The 24,703-nt window shown below is 38.9% G+C and overlaps 1 protein-coding gene across 4 annotated transcripts in view; it reads right to left on the reverse strand.

Annotated features, from left to right (window-relative positions):
• Positions 1–24,703, reverse strand: part of TFPI (tissue factor pathway inhibitor) — a 40,728-nt gene that overhangs the window by 13,778 nt on the left and 2,247 nt on the right. For 3 of the 4 annotated variants that reach the window (XM_083350526.1, XM_083350527.1, XM_083350529.1), the window contains 2 exons: positions 13,460–13,579; positions 4,297–4,497 (listed from right to left, as the gene is read on the reverse strand). In XM_083350526.1, coding sequence (XP_083206652.1) covers positions 4,297–4,497; positions 13,460–13,574 — 316 coding nt within the window. In that variant the 5' untranslated portion in view covers positions 13,575–13,579. Of the gene's footprint in view, positions 1–4,296; positions 4,498–6,812; positions 7,041–13,459; positions 13,580–24,703 lie in introns of those variants that run through there. The other variant, XM_083350528.1, reaches the window with a different exon arrangement.

The following is a 24,703-nucleotide window of genomic DNA, read 5'->3' on the forward strand; positions in this document are numbered from 1 at the left end:
GCTGGGGACAATAATTCACAAATCACATATCAAAGGCCTGTGCAACATCCTAGCTCAGTACCAGGAGGAAGAACTAGGTTTAAAGGTCAGGAGGATCAGAGCCATCTGAATCTCAGCGATTGGGAGGAAATGCTGTTCAACAGGACAGCCACAGCCACGGAGTTCCTGGGTTCTATAAAATAAAACTCTTTAATAGATGACACCTGTAACATGTCAACTCAGTTCAATCTGGTTGGGCAGGCTGAGATGATTGAAAGATAGTAGCAACAAACTTGGCTGCAAATGATGAAGCCTGATATAAGAAATGTACACAAAGCATCTAAACTAATTTCAGCAACTAGACAAGCAAGAGGCAATACCCTGGGTTCTAGTAACCAAACAAACTCGAAAGAGATTACAAATTGTACATGTTGCAGAACACCTTATAATCATGATTCTTTTTCAAACCTTATAAGCGTACAATTATTCATTTTACAGATGCATCAGAAAATTTTACTATGGCATCCTTTTTCAGTTCCAAATTCAGAGGGGCTCCATGCAGTTTTGTTTTCCATGAGTATTTTTATTTATTATCTGTCAAGTTTAGGTACTGCCCATCTTACAGGGTGACTCTGGGCGGTATATAGTTAAAAGCATAAAAGCTGCATAAAAATACAGTGCATCAATAAGAAGAGCCTAATTTTAAAAAAAAGAATAAAATAAGTTAGACCAGGGGTCCCTAACCTTGGCAATTTTAAGACTTGTGGATTTGCTGGCTGAGGAATTCTGGGAATTGAAGTCCACAAGTCTTAAAGTCGCCAAGGTTGGGGACCCCTGAGTTAGACGTTAAAAGGTGTGTGTGTGGGGGGGGGGGCGGAGATGTCAAGGTGCCAATCATCCCCAGGATTGCTTGCTGTCAGTGAGCCGCATTCGAGTTGGCCGAGCCAGGTCTTCAAACTCCTTCAAAATGCCAGGAGACTGACGGCCCACCTCATTTCTAAAGGGAGAATATTCCAGAATATGGGGACAATGAAAGAGAAGGCCCTTTTTCTGGACCCCACCAGTCAAAATTCTTTAAATGAAAGGTTCTGTAACATAACTTCCTCGTTTGCATGATGTAACCTTCCTTCTCATGTTAAGAGGACTTTGAATTTTCTTGGAGATTAAGGTTAAGGGGCAATCCTTTCTCCCTTGGAGACCGGGATCTTATTTCTTCATCTGGCTTTTGTTATGTTTGAATTAAACACTTCACCTTATGCTGCATCTACTACGCACCCTTAAACATGCACCTGGGGCCCTGACTGGTTTAGCTTCTCTAGATCAGCATATAAATTCAGGATGTTTATTATACTTGCCCATTGCTGTGCTTTCACTTGCCTTGACTGAATAAGTAAGATTTGTTTTTTCTGGCAGAAAAAATTATTAAAAGTTGCTCCTTGGGATTCTCTGAATCAGCCAGCTATTTGATAGGACTTTTCTCTGCTGGAAACTGTGGAATAACTAAACCCCTGCGCTGAATTAACTTCTTGGTTATAAGGTATATTTCCCACTTGGACTTTTAGTATATACGGGCATAACTTTATTACACAGTTAGTGCACGTATTTTTTTTTACAAGACCCTTCACCAGCAAAAAGATTGCGACTTGCTGAAGGCTCAGATGATTAGCATTTTTTAGCAATGAAGTATTTTTAATTAAAATATGTATATTGGCTTTCTTTTGCGCACTTAATAGACCATAGTACAATGTAAACATCACATTTATATACACTGAGAAACCAAAACATTTGTGATTTGCTTTATTGCAATATTTGCTTTGTTATGGAACCAAACCTACAATATATCTGAGGAAGGCTTGTATTACTAAACTTGGATAACATCTGCTTTATGTGTGTAGTGTTAGTACTGACTGAAATTTAAAACATGGAAATTGCCTACCAGCAGGCATGTCAAACTGCCAGCCTACAGGCCGGATATGTCACGCCAAAACCGTGCCCACCCCATTGTTGGCAATGGGGAAAAAGTTGTGATATGTCACGTGACGTTGCGAGTGTGACATGCCTGGTCTACAGCATCAAATGTATATCTGTGGTAATGTGGGGTAGGGTGATGGATACATAGGAGTTAATGTTGATTTTGCCTGTGAAAATGAGATATGGAGCTTACTATTCAAAATACTTTTTCAAAGTTTTATGTTTATTTTTGATCTATTTTTAATTCCAAGAGGTACCAGAGTTCAGGTGTACAAGGGTGTTTCACATGCACATGGCACCAAATTTAATTTGTGATGTCTCCAGGGACGGCTGTAATCACTGATACTTTGGGAAACTACAAGAATAGGGCAAGTTGGATCATTGATCTAATTTGGTGCAAGGCTGTTTCCTAGAGTCTTAGGACTCCTAAGACTACCCTAGAACAGATATACAGCCCCCAATACAAGCAATAAACAATATCCAGCTCCTCATTGCAAGATTCCCTGCCCCTACTGCTGCATATACAGAACAGGATGAAATATATCTACCCTAAATCATAACAAGTTTTTTTTTAAAATGACACTATCCTTGCCTGCTTTGTATTTCTGTTTTTTTAAACTTAATTTCAAAAATACAATCTGACAATAATATAGCGGTAACTATTCTTGAATCTACTGTTAGAGGGAAATACTTTTTTTCCACGATAACACCTAAACACTTGAATTTCCTTCATTTTTCACCTTTTGGAAATGTCTGAAATAATTTTTATTCCAACGTGTGGTCAATGTTTTATGTTTCCTTGGGGATATCATGAAGATGTTTGCTGGGGTCAAAAAAGTCAATCTGGCTTCTGTGATTGTACAATGCATGTAAAAATGTGGCAAGGTGTTGACTATAAGGTCCCAGTCACAATCATTACTTTTTTCATGCCCCCTCTGCCTTATACAGACCTCTGGACGTTGAAGAATAAAAAGAAAGAAAGAAAGGGAGAAAAGAAAGAAAGAAAGAAAGAAAGAAAGAAAGAAAGAAAGAAAGAAAGAAAGAAAGAAAGAAAGAAAGAAAGAAAGAAAGAAAGAAAGAAAGAAAGAAAGAATCCGGGATGACAGCGAAGATGCTTATAGGGAAGAGGTGAATGCTCTGGTGGACTGGTGCAATAAAAGTAACCTGGTTCTAAATGTTGATAAAACAATGGAGATCATTGTAGATTTTAGAAAGAGCCAGGATAGTCATACTCCACTCAGTATCAAGGACGCAGCTGTCGAGGTGGTCCACAGTATTAAGTACCTGGTGGTGCAGATAACTAACAATCTGAATTGGTCTCTCCACACCTCATCCTTAGTGAAGAGCGCAAACCAGTGTGTGCATTTCCTGCGTGGGATGAGGAGAGCACATCTCTCTCCTTCTACCCTGGCCATTTTTTACAGAGGCATAATTGAGAGCATTTTAACAAACTGCATCACTGTCAGGTTTGGTGGCAGCAGCTAGAAAGTCCATACAGAGATTGGTAAGGACAGCCAAGAAGATCATAGGAAGCTCGCTCCCTGGTAGTCAGGATGCTGCTTATAAGCACTATGTGCTTAGAGCTCAAAGCATTGTTAGAGACCCCACACACCCACTTTACGGTCTGTTTCCGTTGCTGCCTTCTGGGAGGAGGTTTCGAAGTATTTCTAGCAGGACTACCCGATTCTGTAACAGCTTTGTTCCCTATGCCATCCATCTGGTAAACTCGCAAGATTCGTTTTTCTCACCATGCACATGTATACATAACCCGAACTAGATTGTGTTGTTTCTCTGTGTCATATAATATATGGGGGTATAGGCATAATTCTGTATTTCTTTATTTATTTTTGTCATATTTATGTAGTGTGTAACGGAGGTGGTTACCCTTTGAGAATTGAATGCAATGAAATTTCATTTTAATGTATACCAATTAGTGTACATGCAAAGTGACAATAAAGTTTCTATTCTATTCTAGATAGAAAGACGGACAGATAATTATATATTATTATTATATATATATTATATGACTTATTCTTCTGCACCCAGAGGTCCGTATAAGGAAGAGGGGACAGTCAAAAAGTAATGATTGTGACTGGGACTGTATAATCAACACACACACACACACACACAAAGTAAAACCTTTCTCACTTTGTTAAAATTCTACACTAGGTCATAAATACTTCCCTCCCGATCATGTACTGTATATATTTGTATACTCTGCAGGTAGTACATAGGATAACAATCTGATAAGTTATCCAAAGAACTGGCTTTTGTGTGAGTCTTAAAAAGAAGTGTTTCTTTTGAAAAAAAAAGACAACAAAGAATTGTAGCAAGGTATATACTGACCTTTTATGACACATGCTTCTTGACATTCTTCTAAGGTTAGAAAGTTGTTTTCATTGCCTTGACATCCACCAAAGTTAAAACTTTCACAATGGCGGGTAAGAATGTTGAAATGATAGCGGGTGTGCAGGGCTTTGCAGGGACCAGAATCAGCTTTCAAGGCACAGATCGACATGCCTAGTATGAGTGGGGATGAATTGAGACCTGAAAGAAGGCAGATAACAGTAGTTCACATACTGTGTACCCTGATATAAACTGAACAGTGTAACAGGCAAAGGTATCTGAAGGAATCGAAAAATGTATCATATATATTCAGTTCTGTTTCCAAGAGGTAGAATGAAAATATCTGTAAAATATTCCTGCTTGGTCCAACACTACATTTCAGTTTGTGTTTGTGTGTGTGCATCTTCAAGTCAGTGTTGACTTCTGATGACTGCCTGGACTAGACACTGTAGATTTTTTAAAAATCCATTTATTATTTTGATAAATAATACCTGAACAGCACAGTACTCCTTCCTCTTTCTATTTTTGTTTAGTAAAATTTTATTTATCCTTGCCTCCTTCTTGGATCTAAAAGAGAGTGATTGACCCAAAGTGACCCATTTGGTTTCATTTCTACGGTAGGATTGGATGCCTCCTAGTTTATAACTTGGGACACTAACCACTGCATCAAACTGGTTTTCATTCTTTATGTATGGGGTACCATTATGCCCTAAAATCAAATTAGTGATCACCCTGGGAATAAAACAACCTTAAATAATTAACTTATAACTGTACTTCACATAGAAACTTGAGGCTTCATAAAGTAAAACTTTTCCACTGGATGTAAAACTCCTGAATTTTCTAAAATCTAGATTTAAGTTTATTTAGTGGAAAGAAAGCACTTGCTTAGTCTGGCATTTTGTCTGCAATCTGAATTTTATTTATTCCTTCCTCCACATTTACTTTAGAACAGAATTTGCTCTTGATAGAAGCAGATGAAAATCCTGATCTTCTGCCCCTTTGTCCAGACAAACTAGAAACCCATTCTGATAATACTCCAGCTTTTTTAAAAAAAAATGCCACGAGATTACCCATCTAAAGTAAGAACCGAGTAAAAATTCACTCTGGGCTTTGCCTGGACCAGCCAGTTGCCAGCTTACTTGCAGGATAAAGTAGAGAACAGTACTATCAGCCAGTCAGTCTTGCATGTAGAAGCCCTCCTCACCCCAATTTGTAACAGCACTTATATTAGCTGTTGAGGGAGGCTGCATATGCTAGAGTTTGCAAAGTCCTTCACTATGCCTATCCCATAAATAAATATATTAGTTGCTAGTTCCAATATAGTTTTTCAAGAACACTGGAAAAATAAAGATACCTTATCTTTATTTGCTTAAAACTGCTGGCCATACACTGGGAGAGATGTAAGCTTTTTGAGCCTAAAGCCTCTTTGCCTGGATGGCAGGTCAACTATTTTTTTTTAAATCCCATTTATATCCCGCCCTTCTCCTAAGACTCAGGGTGGCTTACAATCTAAAGCACAATGTGCTTAGCAATAGCCTTCATTCTATGTATATGCCTGCTTATTAGGGCTTTCACACACACCCCAAGCGGCATTATTACAAAGTCAGCTTAATTGCCCCCAACAATCTGGGTCCTCATTTTACCTACCTCGGAAGGATGGAAGGCTGAGTCAACCTTGAGCCTGGTGGGACTCGAACCTGCACTAATTGCAGGCAGCTGGTGCTACTTAAGGAGGCATTAGCCCACTGCTCCACCAAGGCAATTCTTCTTACTATGGTTTCTTTATATAACTATTGTGTGCACTATAAGCTTTTTCTTTTGTCAATTCAAGGAACATGTACTCCTTTCAACCTTGTTTATTTTTTTTAAAAAAAACTTATTTTCCTCTCTGCTGAAAGTATAATTACTATGCTTATTACCGTAGGATGTACAGTAATTATAAAAAGAAACAAAAATATCACTAACCACGAACAAACTGCTGAAAAGTAGGTTCATTGGTACAATATTTTTTCACTTGCAAGTTAGCATGAAAAAGGACCTTATATTACATATAGCATGCATTATCTATATAAATTCATATTATACTATTATGGAATAGAATATCTTTACTGTCACTCTGTAACTCACAATGAAATTAAATAAATGTAGTAAATTATGAAGTTCAATATTAAACTCTTAACATTAAAATACAGTATTTTAACTATACATCCCTATATAGACATATAGCTTCATTCAACTATTTGAGTATGTATTATTGAGCCTTAAAGAAGCATAATTAATCACTAGGGGGCAGCATCTGCCTAGAAATTGCACATCAAAGAGCCATTAATTCCCTGGAAGTTGCAAAACTGGAGTGTGAGACACACTGTTCATTTATTCATTTCCTTTGAAGATTACAAATGATAAATTACCACATCTTAATACGTATGATACAGATCTTTTTTTTTTTTAAGATGACATAAGATGTAATCAGTGTTTAAAGATCCTATTCTTTTAAAGGATATCATTGAAGTCACCTTTTTTCTTTCTTTCTTCAAACTGCTTAGCAGCCTTTTAGTGCAAATGCAAAATCTGGAAAAGATATTCATGTGTGCACATCTGTGGACAGAAATATTTTAGTTTTTTGGTTCTTTTCCTATGAAGTTTAAGAGCAAGAAATCTTCCCCAGTTTTTCGAAGTTAACTGTTCCCACGTGGCATTTTGCACCCTGTGCTCAAAATCCTGCAACGGTCTTTCTTCTCTTTTCCCTCTCCTGGAGTCAATGAATCAACTCACCATGGGGGAATGTGGGCGTAGGAGCTCCATGTGGCCCATGGGAGAAAGATAAAATTGGCAGCTGGCAGCTGAGGAGTCCAGGGAAAGAGCAGTGAGGTGTGGTAGCCTTTGCCAGCTGGTGAAATGGGGGAAAGTCCAGAAGTCAGACAGTGGAATAAGCTAGGAACTCTGCCAAACTTTGATATCAGGGATTTCCCCGGAGCAGGATCCAAGCTGAAATTTCATCGGCTAGGCTTCCCAATCCCCAAAGAACACCCATAAAGCCATCGCTTCTTTCTGTCCTATTAGTGTCGGCATACTCTGGGTCACCTTTGTGAAACAATGTGATTTAGTAAAATTCGGGAAAACCTGTGTCGTGGCATTTGAGATCCAGATGGTCCTGACTCTCTCAAACTGACTTTTTCCACAGGGGATAAGACCAGGATTTTAGAAACAAGACATGCTGTTCAATGGTTGTCTGAGGCATCTCAATGGTTTTTAATTTGGTGTTGCCGTATAGGAGAAGCCCTGTTGGCGCAGTGATTGGAATGCAGTATTGCAAGCTAACTCTGCCCACAGCCTGGAGTTTGATCCTGACAGGGCTCAAGGTTGACTCAACCTTCCATCCTTTTGAGGGCGGTAACATGAGGAGCAGATTGTTGGGGGCAATAGGCTGACGCTGTAATGTAAACCACTCAGAGAGAGCTGTAAAGCACTATGGAGGGTATACAATCTAAGTCTTATGGCTGTTGCTCTTTTTTTAATAGCAAAGTCCTTTGAATTACTTGCATTATTATGCCTGGACAATGCTGAATTCAGACTGCACACCCTCCCAATAAGATAGGAGCCTTAATCAGGGCTCTGCATATTTCAGGGCAAGACTAATCTGATCCTGGATGCAAACTAAATATTGTTGCTTTTGCCAAACAAGTTCCTCTTAAATTATTCCCCTGCCCTGATCCCATCCTAGGACGGTCCCCAGCAGTTCATTCTAATTATTTTCTTCCTTGCACAGTTGCCATCAATTTAGATCATTCCTGTCTGGCCATGAGGATAGAACCAGAAAATAAAAGAATATACATAAAAAAGGGCCAGGCCAGATCGGGAAGGCCTAAAGCTGGTGCTTCGTCTGTGGCTGCAATGCCTCCCTCTTCTCTGATCAGGAGAAAAAGAGTATCAATTGTTTAGTAGAAAGAATGGGATGCATTTCAGTGCCCCAAAGAGAAGAAGGGCAGGGAGAAGGAAGTCAAGAACAATGGTAGCTTAGCGATATCTATCATGTATAATTGGGAAAAAGGAGAGTCTTATTCTTTAAAAAAATCTCAGCAATGACATTAAAAACCCGAAAGCACAATTAAATCTGGATTCACTCTATTCCTGTGAAAATGCCTGTGTGTGCATATGGGGTGAGTGGATGTTGCATCTGTTTTGCATATTGAGTAGGACTGTTGAATCATCTTTTTGTGGCTTACCCCAGTTAGCTTGGGTTTGTCCCTTATGACACTTATTATTTTAATGACATGGCAATGGGCAAGACACATTGGATGGGTTCCCGTATGTCTTAAGTCGTGGGAACCCGCCCTATCAGTCTGGCAAAGTCATTGATTTTACATCATTACTACTGCAAAACATGCCGCATTTTTATAACTCTCAGAGTGGAATCCAACGATACTGTTCTCTAGTGGAAAATTTGTTTTCTATACATCAAAAGGCTATTTGTAGTTTAGCAGACAACCCAACCTGAGCTGAATGAACTCAAATCAAAAACAAGTTATTTTATTCTCAAGAGCTTTTGTGGCCTCTTAGAAATATATTGCATTTCCCACGACATTTGGTGTTTTCAATAGTTAACACATTCGGAAGCTTCCATTCACTTTTACGAGCATAATAGTTTACACAGAAGGAAGAGAATTAACCGTTCTTTTCATCTGAGAATTTGTTCTTTTGTTTGATTCTTGGCATATCTTGGCATCTTATTTTCCTTCTGCTTTATGTTCAGGGAAAGAAAAAAAATGGAAAAAGCAGCTTCCCTCTGCCTCACTAAGGTATCTTCAGATAGTAAAAACTGTGCGTACAAATTAGACTTTTTCTTTTAATTTCCCGGTGTTGTATTTTTTATCAAAGAATTCAGAAGCGTAACTCTGTGGTAATATAATGGAACAAATATGTCAAAACACTGGAGTTTAATTTTACCATTTTGATAGAAGCTGTCCCAATCTTTCATCCAAAACTATATTTAGACTAGTTTGTTGGCACCCTAAGGCATAAAGAATAGATCTTATCTTAGCAGCTCTGGGAATGACAAAAAAACAAAAAAAACACACCAAAAACCCAACATCCTAGTTTTCCCATTGTGTTGGTCATTATTTATACACTGTGTGAAGTGCAGCTGTCTTTGTTTCTATTTCAAACATTAAAGATTTCCTTTTTGGAATCAAAGACTTCTAAAGACATGGGAGATTCAAGAGGTCAGTATTTCCTTGGTAATAAAAATATACCGAGATTGGACTTCTTCTCTCTAGTAAAGATATTTGTTGAGTTGCAGAAATTCCACAGGAAACACACCACTGCATCTCATACTTTGCTGGGCTCATTCAAACAGGATAGAAGTGAGGGTGTATATTTGAACTTTTTCCTCTATACGTGACAGTTCCCCATCATGAGCTCAACTACCTTAGTTTCAACAATATGTACACACACCCTTCTCCTAAGGAGATTTCCACAGCAGCTGGGAGGTAGTAATAAAGTCAGACTGCCCTTGTGGTCCTTAGGAGAGGAACACACAACATATCCTGCGCTGCTTGGGATGCCTCATCAGCAACCACAGGATTGCAATACAAAATGTTTGCAGTGAATATGGCAAGAAGAAAGTAAGGCAGAGACAAAAATGTGGGGGAGATGGACAAAAGCAGACAATTGAAAGAAACAGCAGCCTGGGAACAGACTATCCACAAAAACCGCTGGCTAACTAGAGTTAAAATTGGTAGGTCAAGCTCTTCATTGCCTGCAAATTTCTTTTAAAAACCCCAATCTTGAAAGATGGAGTTGCCAAGATAGATGGTACTTTCAGCCAAGTACAAATGGCATTCATGTCTTGCTCTTCAGTAGGAGTTTAAAGTAAACCCGTAGTTACATGTTACACTAGCTTGTTTCAATTCCTATTTGCTTTTCTCTTAGAGCGGACCTATGGCTGATAGGAAAGGGGTTGCAAAAATAAACAAAAAGTAAACACAAAAAGCAAAAACAAGGAAGTTACTGATAGCATAAAAATCATATTTTTATATTTATGTGGGTTTGTTAATGCCTCCAGTGCCTTGGAAATTAACCTGTGGCCATTAAGAGAAAGGTCCCTGTTATTCATGATTAGGTGGAAATCCAAGAAAGGATTCAATTTGTGAAAGGGAGATGAGATTTTTTTTTACACATGTGTCTCTTCTCTTGTTCCCATTCTTCCAGAATGATTTTCCAGAATGGAATAGGGGCACACCAAGAATTCTAATGGAGGAGCAATTGTGGAAGCCACACTCAGAATGATACACTTTCTAAGAAATCCAGAATACAGCCTATGCTTGTTGAATGTTCCTGCTGTTGAAATGGATGCCCAACTTGTCCTCTGATTTCAGTAGAAACTAGAATAACAGCCATAAACTGGATATAATGGAATAAACTCCTCATATCATTTCCCACAATTCTGGGAAAAGTGGGGAAGAAAAATTTCATACAATATTTTCTGAAGAACTGAAAAATGTTTTGGTTCCAGTTTCCCCCCTCCCCCAAATGCATAAAACCAGATTTCATTTGTTTCTATAAGACTGAACTTGTGCCTTGGTTTTAAGTGGCATGGCAAGGATCAGACACCGATATATAGGTATGACAAGAACAAAGAACTGAGAACTAGCAAGGCAAAATATTAAATGTGATTTAATTTACACTAAATGTAAAGTGTATTATATTTAAAGTTTGTTTATTTTTTTTAATACTCCTGTGTTCTTAACCTTTTCCAAGAGATGTGTAATTCAACGAGAAAAGTAATATGGGTCATTTTACTAATTGTCCATTGAAGCTAGATAAAGTTGTGGTAAAACTTAGGCTAAGCCAAGTTAGGTTTATTGCAAAAGAGCAATACAGATACCAGTGTATAGCATAGCATAGCATAGCACAACAAAACCTAACCTAATGTAACCTAAATATTGGGATATTTATCACAGAAAATTCTATTCAATTGAGGGCTAAATCACTCAATTTTTGCTCCTCATTTTTTCCATCTTGTGCTTATCCCATTTTTGCACTGGGCTGAGTTTTTTTTAAATATACAGAAATATTTAAAGAAAGTTAAATATGGAGAAGAATATATTTAAAAAATTGATGTTTCACTTAAGAGGTTCAGTATTTTTTTCATTGAAATATGAATTAAAGGAATTTATTACCCTTGAAAATTGCGTTCTTCTACTCGTCCCAGCTTCTGCCAACCTAGCAGTTCGAAAGCACGTAAAAATGCAAGTAGAAAAATAGGGACCACTACGGTGGGAAGGTAACAGTGTTCCGTGTGCCTTTGGCGTCTAGTCATGCCGGCCACATGACCACGGAGACGTCCTTGGACAAGCGCTGGCTCTTCGGCTTTGAAACGGAGATGAGCACCGGCCCCTAGAGTCGGAAACGACTAGCACGCATGTGCAGGGGAACCTTTACCTTTACCTTACTATGTCTATGTCTTCAAATCAGTCAGGATAGTTGTCATCTTATTTTTAAAGTGGTTTGTTATTGCTTTTTCCTTGAACTGAGAGATGGGGATGATCCAACATCACCTAACTGGCTTTGGCATAAGGAAGACTGAAACTTATAGTATGTGTGTTTGTTTATATCCCACTTGTATTATTTTTTACAAATAATTCAAGGTGGCGAACATACCTACTACTCCTTCCTTCTATTTCTCCAACAACTGCAAACCCGGGTTGAGGGGTTGGGCTGAGAGAGAGTGAATAGTCCAAGGTCACCCAGCCAAGTTTTATGTCTAAGACAGGACTAGAACTCACAGTCTCCTGGTTTCTAGGCCAATACCTTCCCCACTGCACCAAAGTGACTCTCCTTATTTCTTACTCCTGCTAAAATGAGCCTTGTGCACGTACGTTTCGCACACTGTATTGTTTCCATCACCCCAATCAAATGTCTTTGCAGAATATGACAACTCTCTAATTCTACAATTTTAACTAAACAATCACCTATTTATGATAAGCTGGCTCGACAGGGGAGAATATTCAGTACTCTTTCCTATGGATGATTCTTCTGTTGTCTCCCAAGTGAAATGCTTCACGTCTATATATTCTATTTATACAGTTTGTCACGAGGCTTTATTCAAATCATTCTTGTTGATGAGCATTATCAAGGCAAAACAGCTTGTCGCATTGAGAGAAAATGACTCTCTTTTTTGTCCCTATCGTAAGCTGGATTTGACAACTTGCCACCCACCCACCCACCCACCCACCCACCCACGCCTGCGAAAAGCTTTTCCTGCTAGACAAGCTGAATCCCCAAGCAGTAATACTAATAAGTTATGGACTTTCACCCTTTACAAGAAAGGGGTATTTCAATGGCTATGACTCATTCCATTCAGGAAATGCGTCTTTCAAGAGAAAGGTTACTGGACGTAATTAATACATCAGGATCTTCCTTACTATTCAAATCTGTGTATTCCTAGGAATTTTTTTAAAGTTTATATTCCATACAAGGTATTGGGGCTTATATAGATTTATTCTCAGAGCAATTGAGTAGTAGGCCTCTTATTTTTTGTCGTATTTGCTTTGTAACTAATAAATAGTAAAATAACAAGTAATACCTTTTTCAGATACTCTTTGGACCCCTGGTGTATATACATGACAGCGATTTTCTTTTCACAGCTTGCATAATGTTCTTTCTTTTTTCGGTCAAACAAAATTTGACAGTAAAAGTAACGGTCTAGGCAACTCCAAATATTGAAATAGTGAGCAGGATTATATTTTAATGCCAAAGATGAGAACTCTTTTGTTTTTAACTGCATTGCCTTTTTAAAACATTTCCTCTGTATTTACATCCTCTTTGAATTTCATACGTTAAATAAATTGCCATAATGAATTTACACTTTTAATTTAGATAAAATATGTTTTGAAATTAGGTTTGCTTCTAAAAAGGGTATTTGGTGAAAAGTACATTCGAAATCATACCTATAAATGGATGAAATTGCAGACTAATTGCAAATTAAGACAGAACAGGCTCATTAATGATGACCAGTGGAATTCAATTGGGGCTGGAAATATTATTGCCCATTTATCTTGAAAACACATACAACAATTAACAATTAAATATGCCCTGTTAAACCAAGACATTTTATTTCTCTGCACTGTAGCTTTGTGAGAATAAATAAAATAGCACTTACCAATAATCTCTGCATATTCTTCATTCTCTGAAGCTGCAGTCCCATCACAAGGGACAAATTGGGAGAGAAGATACAAGATGGCAGCTACAAACATATGGATCCTCCTTCTGCTCATCTTTTCTAAACAAGCAAAAGAAAATAAACTTCAGTACAGAAGACAAGGAAGAAGAGAGCTTTGAAGCATCCTTCCCTGCACTGCCAAGAAAAAAAAAATCTTATAGGTATTACAGTTCAATTCACATCATCATCATCCACCAGGCCAGGGGTTGGCAACCTCGGTTCTTTTATGACTCATGGACTTCAACTCCCAGAATTCCTGAGTCAGCTATGCTGACTCAAGAATTCTGGGAGTTGAAGTCCATGAGTCATAAAAGAGCCAAGGTTGCCTACCCCTGCACCAGGCAAAGAGAAAAAAGGGCCTGGATACAAAGACTCTATTACGATGCCTGTGTTAATGCAGAGGCCTGAACGCAAGAGTTGTTGAAGCTTAACTCCAAAATGTTGCTCATTCTGAGGGGAAGTTGAAAAGCTTCTGTACCGAACCTATAGAAATGGGTTATGGTAAGGTAACTCTTGACAAATTGAATGGGTTGAATTAGCATCAGTTTCTCTGTTTGTGCTGAATTTTCTTATCTTTCCTAATGTGACTCATGACTATAAAAGATCATTTTTCTTCATTATATTTGGCCTGATCGATTGTTGATAATTTGTGATGAATTATGCATTTGTTTGTTTGTTTATTTATTTGCACTAATATGACTATGCCAGGGGTAGGCAACCTCGGCTCTTTTATGACTCATGGACTTCAACTCCCAGAGTTCCTGAGTCAGCATGAGTCCATGAGTCATAAAAGAGCCGAGGTTGCCTACCCCTGGACTATGCAAAAGTCCCGTTATACTTGCAGCATTTCAGAGAAATCTTTGCCCTCTTTCCTGTGGGCCCTTCCCCTCTGCTGGGTGCTCTCCATTCGTCCTGGAGTTGGCAAAACATTATATTGGCATGAAAATTCCTCTCCTCACTGCTAATTCCTATTGTACCTATGTGGTACCTCTGTTTTAATTCCCCCAGTCCCTTCCCTCCAAAGTAATGCATAACATAGTCTATTGTTTAAATACATTTTAATGCATTTACATCTTCCCTGAATAAAGGGGGAGATATACTTATTTAATACCAGTTAAGAGTTGTATAAGGAGCCCAATTTAAGGGGGGGGGGAGAAAATGAGATTAAGTTTAAATGTAAAAAAAAAGACCAAATTAATGACTACAGGTACAGCAGCCAGACTTATCATTGTTTTTATGGTTATTTATTAGTGTTATGATTATTGTAAGTCACCAGAGTTGCTTAATATGGTAGGCCATATACATCTTAATTGGTAATGAAGACAGCATGGACAGCTTTTGCTTTTTTTTTTTTTAGGGTCAACTATCAAGTATAAAGGAATCAGCAGTTACGAAATATAGCCCAGACTAGTACTTCATAAAACAGGCCTGGGAAAAGATTCAGGGATGCCTCTATACTTGCAAAGATCAGAATTGTGCAGGCAATGTTTTTCCCTGTGAGATTCTGTCAAAAAGACTTTGAAGAAGCAGAAGAGAAAGAGTATTAAGCTTTAAGACTTCGGTGTTGGAGGAGAAGACAACAAGTCAATTCAGAATCCTCACTTGAGGCACAAATGGTCCAATTTTGGATATGTTCTGTGCAAACATAGCTCTTTGGATAAATCCATGATGCTAGAAAAGCGGGAAGGAAAGAGAAGAAGAGGACAACCCGCAGCAATTGGCAATTACAGTAGTAATGAGTGCACCCTTGCTTCCATCCAGAAAGACATGAAAGGTCAGATTAGGAAAGACAATCCTGGAGAAGATCTATCTGTGTGGTTGCTAGAGCTGACACTGACTTGATGGCACAGAATCAATAATCAATCAATCAGAGGCAATATAGGACTACCACACTCATGGGCTAGAAGCAAGAAGAGTCTGGATTGGGGAAGCTGTTTTTGATCACTACTGCAACACGCTTGATGCGGTTGGGTTTTGAAAATGACTCAGAACCTCCAGTTGGTCCAGAATGCAACAACCAGGCTACTGACTGGGGCAACTCACTATAACAAAATTACTTCCATCTCATGATCATCTCTAGATGAGATGAGTGGTACATAAATCTAAATAAATAAATAATCAAATAACCATCTCACATTAGGAATATCTAGGGTAGTGGTCATCATTTCGTGCTCTGTGGTCCCGCGGCACCAGCAGTGGTGGCGATGGGGGGGGAGAGGGATGATTTTGCATGCATGCACCACTTGCACAAATGCAGTTTTGTGCGCTTAACTGCCTGGCACTGGGCTGTGGACCAAGGATCGGGGACCCCTGCTCTAGAGGTCTGTGAAAGTCTCTAATATGCGTTGCTAGGAATCTGACGTACTTTCACATGGTATTAGTACTTCAGAAACCATATTCAATCTGCAAGGGAATGATTGGCAACTTAAATCATTAGATGAGTTAAGACAAGAAAACATAAGTTACTCTTGGTTTCAATATACCCAATTGAAAGCTAGGTGGAAGTTAGACCAAAAGGTTGGCATCACAATTACAGATCAAAATTTAGTAAAACAAATTAGAGATTTAAATTGTGCACATATAAAGAGGATATATAATGCTTTAATTGAATTGGATTCGGAAACGGAATTAGTTAAAGATTGTATGGTAAAGTGGGCACAAAATATTCAGGAACCAATTTCGTTGGACACTTAGGAGATAATTTGGGTCAGAAATGTTAAATTTACTCAGGCCCAAAACTTAAGAGAAAATTTTTATAAAATGTTTTATAGATGGCATCTGGATCCCAAGATGTTGTCCAACATGTATCCCAATTTACAGTCTAAATGTTGGAGGTGTGGTAGTTTAGAAGCCACCTATTTTCATATGTGGTGGACTTGTAGAAATATAAAAGCTTTTTGGATTAAAATTTGGTGGAACATTCAAAAGATTTTTAAGAGAAAGATAAAGTTTTCTCCGCAATTGTTTTTATTGGGTATTGTTGTAGATTGTGATGTTAAAGAAACTAATTTGATGTTGAACTTGATAACAGCAGCACGGTTACTGGTGGGACAATATTGGAAGAAGGATAGTTTGCCTACTATAGAAGAATGGGTGTTTAAAGTTTTGAATCTTGCAGAAATGTCTAAGATTTCTGCTTATTTGAAAGATCATTCACAGGAAAGATATATTTCAGTTTGGAGGAAATGGATAGATTATATTCAGAACAAATATGGGACTAAAAAGTTCCATTTAGCTTATGAGTAGATTTTAGTGGGATATTGTTACTGGTACTTTGTATGTAGTTATGTTAAAGGGGAGTTAAAGCACATTATGAATTTGGTTAATTGTATATTATACAAAAATTTTATTTAGAATATGATTATTATAACTATAATCCTGTATTTAGCCCTGGGAAGTGGGGGGGGGGAAAGTGGGCGGGTTTGGGGTGAGGGGGATTTGGGGATATATTGTAAAACTTTGTTTTTGTAAAACTCTTTAATAAAAAAGAAAAAGAAAAAAAAGAAACCATATTCAATCTGTTCCACAAAAGTATGTGAGGAAAAGTGTCTGCTGCTTTTTCTCCTTTTTCCACCCATCAACAGGACAAAAAATGCTTATCTTTAACCAGGATTACTTTCCTAGTACTTTCCATTTGTCCTCATGAAACCTGTATCTGTAACCTTGGTCAAACGTCAAGAGACAAAAAATAATTATTCTTAAATAATGGAGACACTATCTGTCTGTCTCCTGTATGCTTAAACAAAAAAATAAATAAATCGAAACAATCTATTTGATAATAAAGAAGTTTAGAATCAACACAAACATTTCTGAGATATTGGTGTGCTCCATGAATACATTTTCTAATAGAAAGAATTAAGCCCAGTTTGGAAGGAGAGCAATGGAACATTTCTTTTTTTCCAAGGAATCCAATATTATTAGTTATTAGATTGAGAGTATCCTTTTTTAGTTGGGTATTTTTGCAAATTCGCTAGAAGCACACTAAGGTTTTTATATCTTTGGAACTTTAATATGACTACGTTATTATGTTCAATAACATATTACCCATAATAACACATATTGTGCGTTTATTAATCACATTTATATAGCCGCCCATCTCACTAAATGCAACTCTTACATATTCAATTGCACTTATTTTTGCCCAGCTTTGATCAAATTATCATGCTGAATGGGTTTTATCCATAATTTGCAGAACTCTACACTGTTTGATGGCATAACATGGAGATTTTGAAAGGTTATTAGAACTGCACTATCTGCAAATCGGTAAACTGTTAATGTGTAGATGAAATTCTTTTTGACAAATGCCTAGAAGTGAAATTACCCAAAAAGGTACATTCCCCCCCCCCTTTTTTCTTGAAAGTATGTCTTCAAAATCTGTTCCATGTGTTTGAGAAACAGGGGGATGGGAAGGAATAGCTCCAGAAGAGAAAGTAAAATCATCACGAAAGGCAGTTTGGCCCCCGGTGAAATTATAATATTAACTTTTATGAAAACACTGCCATCTTTTTTTCTTCAAACGTTTTATCATCTTAAATCTGCTCATTGTTTCCTGAAAATTGAGTCTAGTCACACAATTAATGTTTTGATCAAATGTCTACACCTCACAAGCCAGACTGTAATGTGAAATCCTTTCCCATTTCATAGAAATCAGTTGGTTTCAAGGGAGTTGGGGAAAATTTCCGCAAGAAAACGCTCCGTAACAAGCATTCCTAAGCACTTAATCTGGAAATAGTTCAAGCCAATTATTAATGCAATACCTTATTATTTTATAGCAGCCTAATATTAAATCATAGCTTCAATCTGTATTGCAAAAGATGCCCTGGAAGACTCAGGATTATGAAAGAAAGACTGCAGTGATCATCATTAGCCTGCATCATAGAAACCAGTAGTATATAATTATAAGACATTAGTAAGCAGCAAAGACTGTGAAGTGCTTATGCAATATTAATGCGGTAGAATCAACCTGAAACTAGGTTTCATGGAAGGCTTCTTTCATAAAAAAGAAAAAGAAAAAAATCACTCTTTATGTAAAAGTTGAGTAATAAATGAAACACTTTTAAATGCAATCTTATTATGGGAAATGGAGCAAAAGGAAATGGGGCGGGGGAATGGGAATTCCTGAAATGTAGTATTTTAGAATTACCTGTTTCAGTTTGCAGAGGGCCTACATTTTGTTTTAAATCTTCCATTTGTTTCCCAATCTCAGGTATTTGATCTATTGAACCACCTGGGAAATGCAGAAGCAGGGACTGAAGCCTCCCAAGATTAATTACTCTTTGTGGTTCCCTTCTTCCTTGTCTTGTGTAATCCATTGTTAAAAATAAAACTTGTGCTGAACATTCCTTGAACAATTTTAAAACACATGCCTTTTTCACATCTGTGCTTTATGAAAACAAAAGTGGAAGCCAGTTTTCCTCTAGTAGTTTTCTGCCTTTGCATGAACCACAGGAAATCCTCGATTTAGGACCACAATTGAGCCCAGAATTTATGTTGCTAAGTGAGACATTTGTTAAGTGAGTTTTGCCTCATTTTACGACTCTGCTTGCCACAAATGTTAAGTGAATCACCGCAGTTGTTAAGTCAATAATGTGGTTGTTAAGTGAATCTGGCTTCCCCATTGACTTTGCTTTATCAGAAGGTCACAAAAGGCGATCACGTAATCCCGGGGCACTTCAACCGTCATCAATATGAACCAGTTGTCAATCATCCGAATGTAAATCACGTGACCATGGGGATATTGCAATGTTCGTAAGTGTGAAAAATGGTCCTAAGTCCCTTTTTTCAACACCATTGTAACTTCGAACAGTCACTCAACAAAGTGTTGTAAGTCGAGGACCACCTGTATTACAACCTGGCAATGCTGAAAAACTGACAAAGGGACTCGTGAGTTCAGACCTCCAACTGAATTAAGATTAATGTACTCTGCAGATCTTACACTCTTTTAAAATCCAGAAAGGATATGAGAAATATTATCCTTTCCCGGGCCCTTTGGAGTAACCATGATCTGGATGGCTGAGAACCTTCGCAGATGGTTGCTGGCTTTGTTTTGGATTACAAATCTTGTTTGCAGATGATTTATGCACTTTGCAGTCCACAGTCCAGTTTCAGGATACAGATTTGCTATAAGGAGTGTGAAAAATGCATTGAGAGGAAGAGTCGAGTGGGAGATTAGGACCATGGCTTTGCTCACACGAATCCAAGCTCTACCCAAACTAGCTTTTCTGGTGCTTTGATTTCACAAACCCATTACCCCTTTCAGATTATCTTATCCTGCTAATATCTTCAAAGGACAGAATCATGATAAAGAATAGCAAGTCAATCTGCGCTGTGAACTGCATGTCTTGATCCAATTTAAAAACAAATTGGGGAAATAATTATCTGCAATGCTCTCTTTAGAAATATTTAATAAACAGCAGGATTGTATTTGCTTAGCACTGGAAGAATGAAGAAACACCACTAGACGAAGAGATAATCAAGAAGATATTGGACTGTGCTGAAATGGACAGACTTACATTGAGGATCAAAGAGAAAGAAGATACAGAATATTTTCAAGCATGGTTGGAAAAAGGGGGGTAGAGACTAAGAATGCAACTTGCATTATTAAGCAAACAAATCAACCCAGACAACACGATGTTTATTAAGCACTAATCAAATGTAATAATAGAAAATTAATAATTGTTTTGGGGGGGAAAAGAAATATTTAATAAGCGGGCCACAGTTTTAGACCTTAATCCTGAACACCTTCTGCATTTGTTGCAGTTGACTTCTGGGTCCCTTATGGTAGAATTTCAGCATATTTTTATCCATGTTCTTTTTAGAAAATAAAATTGCTAGGCATCAATGTTGTCTGAGCTTGAATTACAAAACAGGGAGAGCAAAACACAAGCTATTCAGGTAAAACAACACAAGTTTGCCATTTTTTAAAAGCACAGATAAATAACTAGACCACCCAAATGTTAATATGGTTCTGACTTATCAGATTATACCTGCCTGGCTCTTTTGGAATGGTGTGCTAAATTCTGGAGGAGTTAATACAAGTAGTCCTCAATTTACAACATTCACTTAGTGACCGTTCGAAGTTAGAAGGCACTGGAAAAGTGACTTATAACACTTGTTCACACTTATAACTGTTGCAGCAGCCCCAGGGTCACATGATCAAAATTCAGATGCTTGGCATCTGACTCATATTTATGACGGTTGCAGTGTCCCGGGGTCATGTGATCACCTTTCATGACTTACTGACAAGCAAAATCAATGGGGAAGCCAGATTCACTTAACCACCGTGCTACTAACAACCGCACTAATTCACTTAACAGCTATGGCAAGGAAGGTCATAAAATGGGGCAAAATTTACTTAACAGCTGTTTCACTTAGCAACAGAAGTCTTGGGCTCAACTGCAGGTGTACGTCGAGGACTACCTACATATGTATTTGGCTATAGGCATTTGGAAACTTAAAGCAAATACACTTTTCACCCAACTCCTTTCAAATTTACCAGGTATGGACACACTGCTCACTGCAGTCTGTGTTGAAGACACAAAACAAGTGAAACAGACGAGTGATTCATAGATACATTTACAGATACATTCAACATAGACATGCATGAACTCAATCTACTGTATTTTCCGGCGTTTTAACCCATGAAAATCTTCTCAAAAGTTGGGGGGTCTTATACGCCCAGTCATCTTAAACGCCGGAAAATAGTACATAAATCGAGCGCCCCCGTTCTTGCAAAGCAACTTCAAGCCTCCTTAGTCCAGTCCCCCCTCCAACGTGACTCTCCCTTCTCACCCCCAAGAGCCTCTAAGCCCCTTCCCCTCCCCCTTGCAAACGCCAGACCCCGGGAGCTCTTGCGTTTATTCCAAAGGGTGGGTGGAAGGAAAAGCCCCCTTCGGCTCTGGCATGGATGCAAGTCGACGAGCCCAGGAAGGCACGCCCTCCGCTCTCACTGTGGAGGAAGCAGGGCAGGCTGGAGTCGGGCGGGAGCCGGCAGGGCAGTCCTGCGCACGCGCGCACTCCCCGGCTGCTAAGGAGTCCTCGGGGAGCCATGGCAGGCGCCTCATGCCCTTCCCTCTCGAGGCGGCACCAACGGAGCTGTCCGACGTCGGGCAGGAGCCGGCAGGGCAGTCCTGCGCACGCGCATGCTCCCCGGCTGCTAAGGAGTGCTCGGGGAGCTGTGGCAGGCACCTCACGCCCTTCCCTCTCGAGGCGGCACTGGCAGGGGCGTCGGGCGGGAGCCGGCAGGGCAGTCCTGCGCACATGCGCGCTCCCCGGCTACTAAGGAGTCCTCGGGGAGCTGTGGCAGGCGCCTCACACCCCTCCCTCTCAAGGCGGCACCGGCGTCGGGCGGGAACTGGCAGGGCTTTGCACCATCTGCATCAGACAGGTCTGAATCGGGCTTCTGTCAGACACTTGGCAACTGGCATGTAAGTATTTTCCGGCGTATAAGACGAAAAATCTTGAAAATCGTCTCAAAACTCGGGGGTCGTCTTATATGCCCAGTCGTCTTATACGCCAGAAAATACGGTATCTTAGCAATAAATATTCCTTTGTTATTTTGCTTTCTCAAACCTTTTAACAATCTTTTCTTTCAACTTTGCTCAGATCCTTAAAATAATTTTGTTTACTTGTTTGCATAAGTACATCCTTAGTTATTTTAACTATGGGCGTTTCTGTTGGATAGAATAAAAAACAAGGAAAAGTCCCTATGTTGATTTTGAGCTTCAAAAGCCTTATGTTTTTTTTTCCCTGTTCAATTTCCTGTGCTGTCACTTTGAATGAGTCACTTTTGTGGCTATGGAACAACAGGAAGGATAGAAAGGAAAACAGAAGAGAGATAAAAGCCTGAAGTTATTAAGAATACAATTTAAATGAAAGATTTTTAAAGGTCTGCAAAGATAGCTGTCAAAGAAGATGTCATAACTTCAGTGGTAATCTTTTATTATTACAAAAAAATGTTTCTGTGGTTCAGCAAAAGTTTCCCCTCTATTTTAATACAGATGTGTTCACTAGTCACAAGAGATAAGTCCTATGAAGGCCATATGCATGACCTAACTGAATGCAAATTTGGGATATAAATTGGGATTGTGCCCCACTGTTCCCATGTGCAGCGTGCCTGGCTGAGGAATTCTGGGAGTTGAAGTCCACAAGTCATAAAAGGGCCAGGTTTGAAGACCCCTGATATATATCTACATCTGTATCAATATTTGAGGGATATCTGAGGGAACACCTGCTGCCAGCATCAAATTCCCTTCGTCCAGTGCGCTCGCAGAGGGAGGGTCTTCTCGGGGTGCCGCCAGTAAAAGATTGCCGGCGGATAACACCCAGGGAGAAGGCCTTTTCTGTGGGTGCGCCTACCCTCTGGAACCAGCTGCCTGTGGAGCTCAGGACTGCCCCTGACCTACGCTCATTCCGCCGGGACCTGAAGACTTGGCTCTTTGAGCTCTCTGACCCAGGCTGAGAATTTTAACTGGGGTTTTATTATCAGGGATAATTTAATCTTTTAATTCTCTTTTAACTTTGTATTTTATATTGATATGATTTTAAAATGCCCTGTAAACCGCCCTGAGTCCTTCGGGAAAGGGCGGTATATAAATCTAATAAAATCTAAATCTAAATATCATCTATATGTATACAGTAGCTATATCCATAGCTATATCTACAGTATATTTTTATTGACAGTTCACGTAAATTTCTACGATAGTCCATAGCTGAACACTGTATCATAACACAGGATAAGGTATAATGGCACATGAAAAAATAACTAATTAGTAATATGAAACTATCTTTATTTTGTGGAACAATCAGGCTTATCAGTGGTGACCCAATCACACAGATAAGGTACCAGTACATTTTCCAAAAGGAGTTACACTGAAGAAAATAAAACAAGGAGAAAAAGTCTTTGATTTAAAATGTGACTTGGCTAGCAATGGATCTTGCATTAAGACTGGTTAAATATTAGACTGACTTTAAAAATGGAAGCATCCTTAGGGAGTTTTCATTTCAGTGCAGGACAAATATTTGAACGCTGGAAAGCAGTATTTGTGCAAGAGTTTCACTTCTCTAGAGAGATATAGTTTTAAAGGAATATTGTCTCTCTCTAAAGAAGTTAGGAAAATTGCATGCAGATGGTGATTCTTAAGAGAGGTTTTTGACAGGATACCGTAGACAATTATAAAAGAGAATTCTGTTGGCAATTTTAAATCCAACTCTAGAATGAGGTGAAGAAAACCAAGAGTGAGAATTAGCTTTAGATTTGAATGGATCATATTATAATTCTGTATACTTTCTATTTTGTGTAGAAATGTCACAGGAAATTGCATAGCTCATGTTTCCCACATGCATGACATCTTTAAAGTTTCAAAGATTAGTATTTCTTAAAAGGTAAAGGTTCCCCCGCACATGCATGCTAGTCGTTTCTGACTTTAGGGGCTGGTGCTCATCTCCGTTTCAAAGCCAAAGAGCCAGCACTTGTCCGAGGACGTCTCCGTGGTAATGTGGCCAGCATGACTAGATGCCAATGGCACACGGAGCGTTGTTACCTTCCCACCATAGTGGCCCCTATTTTTCTACTTGCATTTTTACGTGCTTTCAAACTGCTAGGTTGGCAGAAGCTGGGACGAGTAACAAGCACTCACTCTGTTACGCGGCACTCAGGATTCGACCCGCCAAACTGCCGATCTTCTGATCGACAAGCTCAGCGTCCTAACCCACTGAGCCACCGCGTCCCTTTGTATTTCTTAGCCTTTACTAAAAAAAAATTACTGAGAATAATTCTTTGAACCAAAGGAAATCCTTTTTTTAATCAAATAACGGAAATTTGCTACCCAAAGGATATTGCATGCTATGTTCAACGCTGTTTGAGAAAGCAACTTTCATATGCCATACACGTTGAAACTTAGGAGTAACTTAATGGACATCCATGTATGTGTGTGACATCACTATACAACTGCCATGATTTACATCAGGCATGTCAAACTCGTGACATCATGTGATGCCGCGTGACGTATCGCGACTTCTTCCCCATTGCCAGCAATGGGGTGGGCACGGTTTCGTCATGACGCATCCGGCAGTTTGACATGCCTGATTTACATACTTGCATCAGCTTTTTTCTTCCCTAGGCACAACCCCAAGCTGTCCTAGTTTTATTTCTTTTAGTTATTTATTTACTCATACTCCATCCTG

The sequence above is a fragment of the Vipera ursinii genome, assembly GCF_947247035.1.
Source record: "Vipera ursinii genome assembly, chromosome: 1".
NCBI lineage: Eukaryota > Metazoa > Chordata > Lepidosauria > Squamata > Viperidae > Vipera > Vipera ursinii.